This window comes from Pinus tabuliformis, chromosome 2_1 (assembly GCF_031772625.1).
Source record: "Pinus tabuliformis cultivar Carrire ecotype Pingquan chromosome 2_1, CPIR1, whole genome shotgun sequence".
Classification (NCBI taxonomy): domain Eukaryota; kingdom Viridiplantae; phylum Streptophyta; class Pinopsida; order Pinales; family Pinaceae; genus Pinus; species Pinus tabuliformis.
This window is the reverse complement of record NC_142299.1, coordinates 405,593,919-405,606,162: the sequence shown is the minus strand read 5'-3', so window position 1 is coordinate 405,606,162 and position 12,244 is coordinate 405,593,919. Positions and strand designations below refer to the sequence as shown.

Genomic DNA, 12,244 nt, shown 5'->3' with positions numbered 1-12,244 from the left:
TCCTGCAAACTCTCTAAAAACATCAGTAGTACGCCAAGTACAGCAAGTGTGATTTCTTCAAAGAACAAATTCAATACTTAGGGCATATTCTTACCAAAAAAGGAATCGTGTTGGATCCTGAGAAGATAAGGACTATAATGGAATGGTCAGTACCGAAGGAAGTGGCGGATATAAGATCCTTCATGGGGTTAGATGGCTACTATAGACTGTTTGTGGAAGGATTTTCGAGAGTGGCCTATCCTATCACCTCTCTGCAAAAGAAGGGAAAAACCTTTAAATGGACCACTGAGTGCCAAAGAAGTTTTGAGCATCAAGCATCTGCTCACGACGACACCAATATTAAGCATAGCAGACCCGAGTAAGGATTATGTGTTGTGTACAAATGCAAGTAAGGAAGGAGTAGGGAGAGTATTAATGCAGGAGGTTAAGGTAATTGCCTATGAATCTAGGAAACTAAAGGAGTATGAGCAAAAATATTCCACTTACGATTTGGAGTTGGCAACGATAATCCACACATTAAAAATGTGGCACCACTATCTGATGGGTAAAAATTTTCTAGTGTTCACAGACCGTCACAGCTTGACTAGTTACTTCAACCAGCCTACCTTGAATGATAGGCAAGCTCGGTGGGTAGATTTCTTAAGTGGATTTGATTTCAAGATTAAACATCTAAAAGGAAAAGAGAATCGGGTAGCGGATTCTTTGAGTCGGAAGGTTCATTGCATCTACGAAATTTCCAGCAGTGAGGGGCGGACTACTTTCGCTGAGATGATTAAAAAAGCAGCAGAACAAGATCAGAATTATCAGCAGATAGGACAGCAAGTTTAGAACCCAACCAGCCATGAATACCGACAAGGATATGCGGTGGATGCTGTTGGCATGCTGTGTTATAAAAAGAGATTATTTGTACCTAACCAAAATAACATTAAAAACCTGATTCTGGATGAGTTCCATAAAAGTGCCTATGCGGGGCACACGGGGTATCAAAAATTGATTACCGCACTCTAGAAGGAGTACTATTGGCCAAGCATGAAAAGAGATGTAACAGAATATTTAATGCACTGATTGGAATGTCAACAAATCAAAACTGAGCATCAAAACTCCGCGGGATTATGGGAAACCATTTCAATGGATTTTATAACAGGTTTACCCATCTAAAAGGTACAACGATTCTATCATGGAAGTGGTAGACAAACTAAGTAAATCAACCCATTCTATACCAGTACAGTCCACTTACAAAGCTGTGCAGATTGCTCACATTTTCATGCAAAACATTTTCAGACTGCATGGGCTACCTAAAACTATAATCTCTAACGGGGATGCGAAATTTACATTGGCCTTCTGGAGAACTATGTTTGAGGGGTTAGGAACTCAATTAAACTTTAGCACTGCCTATCACCCTCAAACAGACGGGAAAATACAACGGGTAAATCAGGTTGTAGAAGATATGCTAAGATCTTATGTGATGCAGTAGCCAACTAAATGGGAAGACTATCTGCACCTGGTCGAATTTGCATACAACAACGACTATCATACCTCTTCGCAGATGAGCCCATTTGAAGTGCTGTACAGACGAAAATGTCGTACACCCTCTAGTTGGGGAGGACCTGAAGACAAGCTGATGCTAGGGCCAGAAATGTTAAAAGAAATGGAGGAAATGGTCAAGAAAGTGCGAATGAACTTAAAGGCAGCCCAAGACAGACAAAAGAGTTTTGCTTACCGGAAAAGAAGTTTTAGAGAATTCCAAGTGGGTGATCATGTGTACGTGAGGATTTGAGAAAAAAGGAGTACGTTACAATAGAGTGGGTGTGCCAAGCTGGCACCCAGGTTTTGTGGACCTTTCCAAATCTTAGCGAGAGTTAGGTTAGTAGCTTATCAGCTCACCTTGCCAAGCCATATTCGGGTCCACAATGTGTTTCATGTGTCGGTTTTAAAAAAATACGTTTATGATCCTAAGCATATAGTCAATTGGAATGATATACAGGTAAGAAAGTATATTAGATGAGTTAGAGGAAATAAGGTGTTAAATAAGAAAATAACTTCAATGTTGTGTGTGTTTCAGGTCGAGCCGGAAGGAGAATTCCTGGTTGAGCCACTGACTATACTCACTCGGAGAGAAGTAATGCTGTGGAAAAGAGCCATTTTCCAGGTTAAAGTGCAATGGCGGCACTTTGGGCCAGAGAAGGCCACCTGGGAGGATGAGAAGCTCATAAAAGAAGCTTATCTAAGGCTCTTTGCGGCCGGAAAACATCAGGACGATGTTTGATGTCAGGGGGGAGATGTAATGCTCCCGAAAACTGTAATTATTTTTATTTTACCATAGTAAAACAAACTAAACATTTATTGTCGTTATTTGTTGAATTAAATTTGTTAAATCAGAAATGATTTTGATGATTGGTGGATTTTGGAACTTTTGTTCAAAAGAAGTTGGAAAGGCAGTTGCCTGAAAGAAACCCTAACTAGCCTCCCTAACTGGAAAATGCTCCAAGAAAAAGGAATGAGGGGAGGAAAAACCATGCTGAAAGGTCAGACGGTAAGGGGAAGAAATGCTAAGTTTGGTGATGACAAGATAGCATGAGCACTGTGTCCGGAAATGCTTGCAGAAGACAGTGCTCTTGCGAGTGTGCTTGGGGGGAGATGGGGTCCCGAAGGATGAATCTCATGGTTGGGAGGTGAAAGCATCAGATACTGAAGGTGAACTTTATCTTGGAGTCTTATTTGTTTTCTTGGAAAACTCAGGTATGTGAAACTCTTCTAGAAATCCGTCTGTTGGACAAGTACTTTCATTTGTATTTGAAAATATTATGAGTTTATGAATATAATTAAACATGTTGAGTTGTAGCTCTTAATCAGGTAATTATTTGTTACTATTGCAATAGGCTTATAGAAGTAAAACTTGAGAACGTAGGAGTATTGTTGTGCGAAGCTGGCAATCACCCCATTATTGACGCAGGGTTATTAACTGAACTGAATGGTAGATTAAATTAAACATGATGTTGATGTTTAGCTAAGCAGTGCTGGCAAATGTACTGTTATATTGAGGTAGAGTTTCTGTTTGAGATAATCTGTATAATCAAAGTTGCTTAAGAACTATGAAGTCCGTTAACTAAGGTGGATGTATTCTTGTACCTAAGGAGTATTACTTAAAACTAACACGTATGAAAATAACACTTACACAGTAGAATGTGCCAAACCGGAGATATAACCGTACTAACCCTGTGTTGGATTAATTAAGATCTTTTGACAAGCGAAAAACTAGGTTTTTCCGGAATAAAGGATGTCAAACAGACTTGACAAGAGTCACTGAGGGATTCCACCCGGGCCATAAGATGGGATGGAACCCTACAGTAATAAACCTCTCTTTGAATATTCTAAACAATTCATGCAAAAAACACAAGAAATTATATAAACCCTCTCTCGGCTTATTCCAAATAATTCATGCGAGAACAAAAGAAATTATATAAACCCTCTCTCAGTTTATTTCAAATAATTCATGTGAGAACAGAAGAAATTATATAAACCCTCTCTCAACTTATTCTAAATAATTCATGCGAAAAACAGGGGAAATTATAATAAAACCTCACTCAGTTATTCTATGTTATTTATGCGAAAACAGAGAAGATTATAAAACCCTTCACTAGTTCCATTTCTGATTCGGTACTCAAATGGAGAAGAAGCATTCAACGTTGTTAAAAGATAGAGCAATTCACATAAACAATCATAGCTACCTAACCACTGTATCTTTACTCGCAAAATAAATTCTTGGGTCCATTGCGAGGATTATTCTAAAGCAGTAATAATATCTCAATGACCAGTGAAGAATCGCAATTAAAGGAACAAGAAGTAGAAAAACATTTTCTTAATGGAAACCAAACCAAACTATCATAAACTGTAATTATATTCCAGGTAGCAAAAATGTTCATACATACAAACCCTAAGCTTATACAACATATTAACTTATAACTCAGAAGGACTGTAAAGGAAAGAAGACTGTATATCCATACAGATCGCATGGCCACAACCTCTTACAATGTTCGACAGAAAAATAGAGCAGTGTGAGAATAAAAGGCCTCGGCCTTGATAAATAACTTTACATCTTAAATATCCTCGGGAGCCGAGAAAGCCCCAGTAAAATTTGAGGAAACAAGCAGACCAAGCCAACGAAATTTGAACTATAGAAAACCACAATGAAACCCTCGGTCAGAGGAGGGTGGAAACACTGAGAAGCGAGGGAAACACTCGAACTAGGCAAGAGCCTATAAAAAAAGAAAGAACTTAACCAAAAACTAGAAGCAGCTTATCCGGCGGAGCCGAGATCATCCAAGAAATCAAAGTCTAGCACCATTACTCTGGAAGCTTACTCAGAGGTCTTGCGCGGCGGTGTCGAATAGTAGCAACCATGGGTTCCTCTTGTTGACACGAAGAAATTCCCAAGACTGTATCCACTAACACTATAGCAAAAGTGCAAGAGAAAATCAAGGGATCAATGATCTCTGTTAACAGAACTGTGAGTAAAAAAAATAAACTGAAGGATAAAACGTTGCAAAGCAACTTACATGAGGACAAGTGAAGAGTCACCATACAGGTAAATCAAATCCGCAACCCGGTAACCTGAGGCAAACCTCCTGAGACAGCGCATCTCTATTAATCTAAATCGACCGGCTGAAGGAGCAGAAGAGCAGCCAGCGCCAAGGAGCAGAGTTGCCAAATGACTTCCTTGATTCCAATCTAGAGAATGTGAAATTCCGCGGGCATAGCTCAGCCATCGGATCATAGGCCTGAGCCGTCCACCGTTGATGTGGAGAGCATCCCAAGGCACACAGCTGTGGAGAGACACGCTGCTCATGCCACATAGCCATGGCCGAGCCGGTGTGCACGCAAATCAACCCATTGAACGATTCAGATACAAAACGTTTATGGTGAAAATTAACGTATAACTTAAAGACCGGACCCCAGACTTAAATACAGCTGACAAATAATAGGAAAAAGGGGGTACCTTATGGTATAGTCTCTTAATGAGATCAGCTACTAATCGCATCAACACGGAAAGCGAGACCGAAGGGAATCGATGAACACCAAAAGGTTACCATGTCACCTGTATTACGTGTCACTTTTATGTAGTGTATATAAACCTTAAACATGATCAGGGTTTGTTAAAGAAATTTTATTTATTATGGTTTTTGTAGTGTAATTAACATTTGTGAGTAGTAAGTGTATGATAGAGAGAAACAAAATAGAATTTCAAATATATAATTCCATGTTGCCTTGTAGATAATTAGTATTTGCAAGTAGCCATCCACTGCTCATATGTGGAGCAATCTTCATAATGATGTAATATGTGGCAAGATCGTTGATAGTATTGGGCTCTATACAAAGAAGCAACACAAATCTTGATGTAACAACTCTAATTTAATTTTCCTACTATTGGAAAAAAATGATCTAAATAGTATAGAGAAGTAGCCCAAATATTGACGTAACCACTTTGGTTTAGTTTTCCTACCTTCGAAAAAAATGATATAAATAATATAAATAGAAAATAACATTTATCAACATGAAATGCAGTTTTCTCTTTTGGTGCATGGTACCAACGAGTTAGAATTCATAATTGCAACATAAACGTCAAAGCAAATCAAGCTCTTTTTCAACGGAAGCTAATCTTCTTAAATCTTCTTCAAATGATTGAAGGGTCCAAAAGCTTTTATTTCCTCAAATTGGTTAACTATTATCAAAAAATCTTATTTGGTTTAAGGAGGCTTTTCATATTTGATTTAATTTTGTTTTATTTTTCCCTATGTAAGAAAATGAAATAATAAAGTTATTTGATTTATGTGGTATTTTCGAAACGAAAATAGATTTTTTTATTATTTATTATTAATTTTTATTAAAAATCTATTTATTTTCTTATTTTCTAATTATTAGAGATTTTATTTTTAATTATTAGAAATTTTATTTGATTTAGGGAGTTTTTTTCTTATTTAATTTATTTTCAAGAAGAAAAATATATTTTTGGCTAGGTTTTATTTTTATTTAGGTTTTTTTTGCTAGGTTTTAATAAGTTATTTTTGTTAAGTTTGGTGGGACTACATCTTCATCATGTCCAATATATCGCCTCGAAGGGAATTGAAATGATGACTTCACCTCAAAGAGTGCCTTAACAAAGCACCTCATCATGGTGGATCCAAGACGGCGTAAACACTATTAATAAATTATTTCAATTAATTATGATTCATCTTTTGTGCAAACATTATTATTTAACTTATCAAATCAAAAAATATTAATAAAAAAATGGATTATAATTTGGAATAAACTAAATGAAATATTGTTATAAAATTCTTAAATCTTCAAATTAAATACGATTTACAAACAATAAATATGATTCAATGATAGATTTCATATAAATTTACAACCTTAAACATTAATAAAATAATTGAACATATTATTTGTAATATGTAGCAATTTCACTTCACATATTTATATAATTTAGAATGATAACAGAATGTGGTTTATGCAATGCCAGATAAATGCTAAACAAATTAGAAATGTAGTTTTGCAATATATGTTGCTTTTAAAAGCAAATAGATGTCAAACTAACCTTGAAAATAATTAGAAACAATGTGATAGCCACTCATGGGTATTCGCTACAATAACAAAATGAGAGTGGCTAATGAGAGCGTGAAATAAGCACTCTCAAGTATTCACTACACGATTTATGTATTTTAAATTGATAATAAAAGGTGGTTTATGCAGTGTCATATAAATGCTAAACAAATTAGAAAGTTTGTAATAGATGTTTTAGAAGAAAATATTTTTCTTTGCATAATGTAGAAAACAATTTTAATGTAGTAAGTAGATATGTGAGATAACTACTCCTATCTCACTCCGTGAGTACATATTCATTACAAAATTTAAAGAATTATTGTTTAAAATGCATTCATAAAATTAGGAATAATAGGATGTTAGAGTTAATTAGAAGGATGTATTGTTCTAATTCATTCTTCTATATTAAATTAGTTAATGTTGTTAGGTTGTAGCATTGATTTGTAGATATATAATCATTCTATTCTATGTTGATACCATTGCCATAAAACTAAGGCTCTATTATGTGGACATGTGTGTGTTCCAATTAATTAAATCTTTAAGTTGCATAGTTATTCTATCTCTCTATATTGTCATTGTTTTTCTTGTTTTGGTATCAAAACCCTGAGGAGGTGTTGCATGTGACAAACAATGTTGGAGCACTATCCGTTGGGAGTTGTGGAAGTTGGAATCTTGTAGACATAGGTTCAGATAATCTATTGCATGCAGTATAGAACCAACCACATGAAGCATGTGATGTATGCATCTACATGGAATGTTTTTAGAAAGCTCATCTAGGGCTTCCTACAACTCCCACAGGTACATGGAGTACTTGGTGATAGTATTATGGTAGCCATTAAGCAACTATCCTCCATGTTTAACATTACGCATTTCCCCACCTTCTCATATAGATCTAGGAGATTTGTGAGAGGAGTTCTATGGCTCAGAGTGAACGATTCTTGAATCTCTATTGCCAGTTCTAAATGGGTAAAATTGTAAGGACCTGGACACCACATATCTCCACAATGGTATGGTCTCCTAAGCCCTCATGGATTTGACTTACCATACCGATTCCATCCTGAACTTCTCAATACTTTGGTCCCCAGTTCCCCTCATCCATCCGTCCACTGGGCTCCAAAAGCACACGCCTTACATGGAGCATCACCTGCCTCGAGAGCTTGCTCTATCCCAGGTCAACTCCTACCGTGTTGGGACCAGGACACGTCCATGAAGGATGGAGCACATCGCCTGTCTAATCATCCACGGATCCATCGTGAGGGGCTCACCATTCGTTCGAATTTTCATCTTGGCTGGGGCATTAATCAACAAGGATTTGTTGGCCTAATGGTGATTCTCAACCAATGGAGATATTTGTCTCCTTATGCCACAAAGTATTTGCCTCACCCATTGAGGGCCATATCGACCTTGGTGGAGTACTTGCCACAAAGTAATGGGGGATTGAACCATGGACCAATGGACGGGCTATCATTCTTAGCTCTAAGATCATTTATTGTTATTTTGCCAAAATATTTAGCTCATTATGATCCTCATTTGACTCACTATTCCTGGAGCTAAATTTCATGTAGTAGGCCTTACCATATAGGGTTGCAATTCTCATGATTTGAAATCCTAGATCTATTTTAGTAGCATTATGGTTTTCATGTTTGATTTTACCTCTACAACCTTAGGACTTTGTGGAGTTTTGATATATTTAGGACTGTTAATTCCATAATCAAAGGTGCCAATATCAGTTTTTGGGCTCCTATATTCTAATTTTAGTATCCTCCAAGGGGTTGCAAGTTGACTTGTTAGTTTCATCAAATTGGAACCGATTGTTTGAATGCCAATTCATTTGTTTGTATGGTTCCTTGATTGAGTGATTATGTTGAATTTGTTCTTTGAATGCCATCTCAATTGTTTGTACGTTTCCTTGATTGAGTGAATATGTTGAATTTGTTCTTTGAATGCCAATTCATTTGTTTGTATGTTTCCTTTTTTTTTTCTACGTAAAGTTAATCTATTAATATGTAACAAAATATGAGTACAATGAGGCTCAGGCCTTAGCAATGCTGAACATTTTTTATCAGAGAATAGCTTGACTGCCCCATCGTTGGGGAAACCAGTCCGCAAAGGCAAAAAATACCGAGATATGGGATATCAGTCTTTAAGAAAGGAAAAAACAAAACAAGAGAAGTTCCAACGGGACAAACATAAACCCAGAAAAGCTCCAGTAGAACAAGCATAACAGAAAAAGACCAGTCAGCAAAGGAGACCTCAGCTGGCAACACCTGGCTGCCACACGTCGTCATTTGAACTCATCGGAGACATGTATCTCTTCAACTAGACACACATACTGATACCAATCATCCTCCTCCTTTGACACACTGTTGTGTGGCCCACATGTAGGTTGGTCGCCACCAGAGCTGCCAGCAACCGCATGCGGAGCCAACGCGTCAGTCATGCTGCCACCTGGTGGTTGCGTGGCTCCAGAACTTCCTCCCACTGCATGCTGATCGCCACCCTTGGCCTTGCCATGCAAAGCATCCATTTCCTCGTCTAGCGAATGCTTTCCAGTATCTCGTCCATTCTTGTGTCTGTGAGCCTCCTCTTGCTGCGTTTCAGTACTTCTCATCGGGGTGGCTTGCGGCTCATTTTCTTCAGTGAAAGCGATGGTGATGGTGGCAGTAATCACCAGTCTGTTCAGGTTGCTACGGAATCTGAATTGGGTCGAGTGGGGAGCTGGGTGAGGGGGCAAAGGGAAGTTGGCAGTGTGAACCGCGACATCGCTTTGGCCACCACCTGGAAACTATGCGCTTCCGTGACCACTGCGAGTATTAAGATACCTGCCCAAAACAGAGCTATGGGGGTAAGAAAGTTCAGGGGAAGGAGAGGGGGCAGTGGGTTCAGGACTCAGCGTCGCCTGAGGGCGGGCGCTACCACCCCAAGTACCACCTCTGCGGCTCCTCATGCAATGACGAACCATGACGGAATGCCTGGCCAAGTTTTCAGAGGGAGAAATGGTAGAGGAATTGAGCAGAGGAGGAGCAGGGGACAGCTGGGCAGAGGTTAAATTGCAAATCCTGGAATGGGAGTAGTGATACCCATTGCCAAGATCAACACAGCTCACTAACCAACAATGAGTCCCAGTGACAGTGCGAGAGCAGGGTTCAACAGCCTGGGGCGGATAATTGCAATGGAGCAGGGGAGGAGGGAAAACAGTATGGTGAGGGGAGTCCATTTCTAGGCACATAATGGCCAGTTCTCGGCCCAAGAATTCATTAAATGCTGCTTGCAGGCGGCCATGAATTTGGCTCACACTGGTTTGGGATGGAACATCAATGGCCATGTGGCTCATCCTCTTGCCTCCTACTAGTCTAATCTTCATTAATTGCCTTGATTGTCACCCGCATCCGGGTTTGTTTGTATGTTTCCTTGATTGAGTGTTTATGTTTAATGTGTTAGTGAGCAACTTTTCATATATATCTAATAAATCTCTTTCCTTAAGAGAGTTTGATTTTCTGTGATCTTCTGAGTTCTTCAGTATCTCCCCAACTAGAGAAACCCAGACCAAAATTTGAAAAAAAGAACTATTTAAGGCATAATTAGCTAAGGAAGTTGAAGCCACAATGTTGAACTAAATTAATCTAGACTTAAAAATAAAATTTAGTTATTTTATATTATTTCAATAGTGTAAGTTGCATAGTATAATAGTTTTTTTTAAATGTTTATGTACATTTATCATATATTTAATTTATGTAAATGCACAAGTTTGAAACTAAATTTCCTAAAATTACTTCACTGTATAAATTAAAATACTCAAACATCTAAATGTACAAAGAAATTATACTATCAAAAAACATATAATATAGACCATAAACATTAAAGAAAAACAAACAAAATAATCTAAAATAACTCCAAGTTTTAAATTCACATTTAAAATAAAAAATATATAATTCTATAAAAGTAATTAAATAATAAAAAATTCACTAAGTCATTTAACCTATAACAAGTAAATCTTTATGTTTTAAGTAATTTAATACAACTAAAATTAAAACAATTTCTAAAAAAAATTATAATATAATGATTCGAATATTTTATATATTAATTGAATACAAATTTGAAACAATATATATATTTTTTAAAATATCGGATTTTAAATGCTTTTTTTTCTATTTTCAACCTATAAAAAAAATTAAAATAAAAAAACCTATCATCTCATTTTTATCCAAGGATAATGATAAATACTATCAATGTCATAAAATTCGAACCCTAGTCATTTTTGCTAATCTCTTTGAGTCAATTCCTTGATATTTTAAATATAATAGTAAATTGTTAGAAACCTTAAACGGTTGCTTTGCCCATATTGCCTTTTATCATTCACCATCGTTACCGAGACGCTGTAAGTTATGAATATAATCCACAAAAAATATATCTGTCCAAAATAATCACGTTCTGTGATGTTGTCATTTACTTTTATTTTTTAATTTGAGTGTGGTTTATGGTGAGATGTGCCGATAGTATTTATGACATTTTTCTTAGGTTTTTTTTTTTAAATTATGGATCTGTAATATTTTTTATGAGGTAAATATTTATTTATTTTTACTGCAATTAAATAGACGGTTATTATTTTTAAATTATAAACTATTTTTGGAATTTAGTTATGAAAGAATAGCTTTTGTAGTTATGAGTAAATATTGTTTTACCAAGTAATTAGTTATGGAGACAGAGTTATCTGTTCCAAAACTAAATCTTAGAGTATTTTACTGAAAGGGTCAAGAGGATAGGGTAGAAGAAAATGAGACTGTGCTGAAGGGCTGTGAAGGCTATGTCTGGTAAGGACTAGATATCTACTAAACATTAAAGTCTCTAAGGAGAGAGAGAACTCTGAAGTCACGAGTAGCATGGGGGGAGATTTACCTAATCAAGTAATCTCACTGTAGGGAGGAAATTAAAGTGTAGATCTTGTTTTAGATCTAGTCCTGAACCAAGTAAACAGATAAGTAAATAATTTCTTGTATAAGTTATTCTCTAAATTTTTGCTTGACTGATAGGCTGTGTTAAGAGATAATAACTCTTGAAAAGATTATACACAGGGTCTCTTATTTCTTAAAGTATGACATAATTATCTTCTTCTTCTTTTTCTTCCTTCTTTTTTTTTTGAAATATTTAATCGAAGAGTAAAAGTAAAGCAATAATAGAAAAAATGGAGGAAAACCCTCTTCATAATTATAGGAAAGAACTATCAAGGGATATAAATAATAATATTACAGAACTTAGAAGTAGAAGTACATTTAGAAAATAACAAAATTCCTGAAACATAAAGCAAAATTGGAAAATGACAAAATGTCTATATCTTGAAGCAAAATTTGGAAAAGGCGAGATTCCCGTAGACATTGTTATCACAATACCACTAAGAACCTTTGTTTGTCTTTTATTTAATAAGTAGAAGTAGATAAATTAGTCTCTCAACCGAAAGAATTTCCATCAAACCAAAAAGAGAACTAATATGCTACAGACCAGCATGTTCAAATTAGTTACAAAATATGGCATCAAAATCATTTACATATATCATAATCAAATCAATACATAGCAGACCCGCTATCTAATTAAGTAAAGTCCCGCGGCTACAAAACAGAGAAAATCTAACTCATAAATAAATAAGGAGTTA

The 12,244-nt window shown here is 36.2% G+C and overlaps 1 protein-coding gene across 1 annotated transcript; it reads right to left on the bottom strand.

The window, feature by feature from the left end:
- Positions 1 to 3,907: 3,907 nt before the first annotated feature.
- On the bottom strand, positions 3,908 to 4,911 carry LOC149200605 (uncharacterized). The gene is made up of 2 exons (XM_089399604.1): positions 4,557 to 4,911; positions 3,908 to 4,451 (listed from the first exon to the last, which is right to left on the bottom strand). The coding sequence occupies exons 1-2, from the start codon at positions 4,844 to 4,846 to the stop codon at positions 4,358 to 4,360; spliced, it is 384 nt and encodes a 127-aa protein (XP_089255730.1). The 5' UTR covers positions 4,847 to 4,911; the 3' UTR covers positions 3,908 to 4,357.
- Between the last annotated feature and the right edge of the window lie 7,333 nt (positions 4,912 to 12,244).

What these genes read in the sequence shown, in the direction of transcription:
- LOC149200605 (XM_089399604.1), bottom strand. Translation starts at nt 4,846, where the DNA reads ATGAGCAGCGTGTCTCTCCACAGCTGTGTGCCTTGGGATGCTCTCCAC. An exon ending in GACTCTTCACTTGTCCTCAT is followed by an intron (nt 4,452 to 4,556) that starts GTAAGTTGCTTT and finishes CTTTTGCTATAG; the next exon opens with TGTTAGTGGATACAGTCTTG.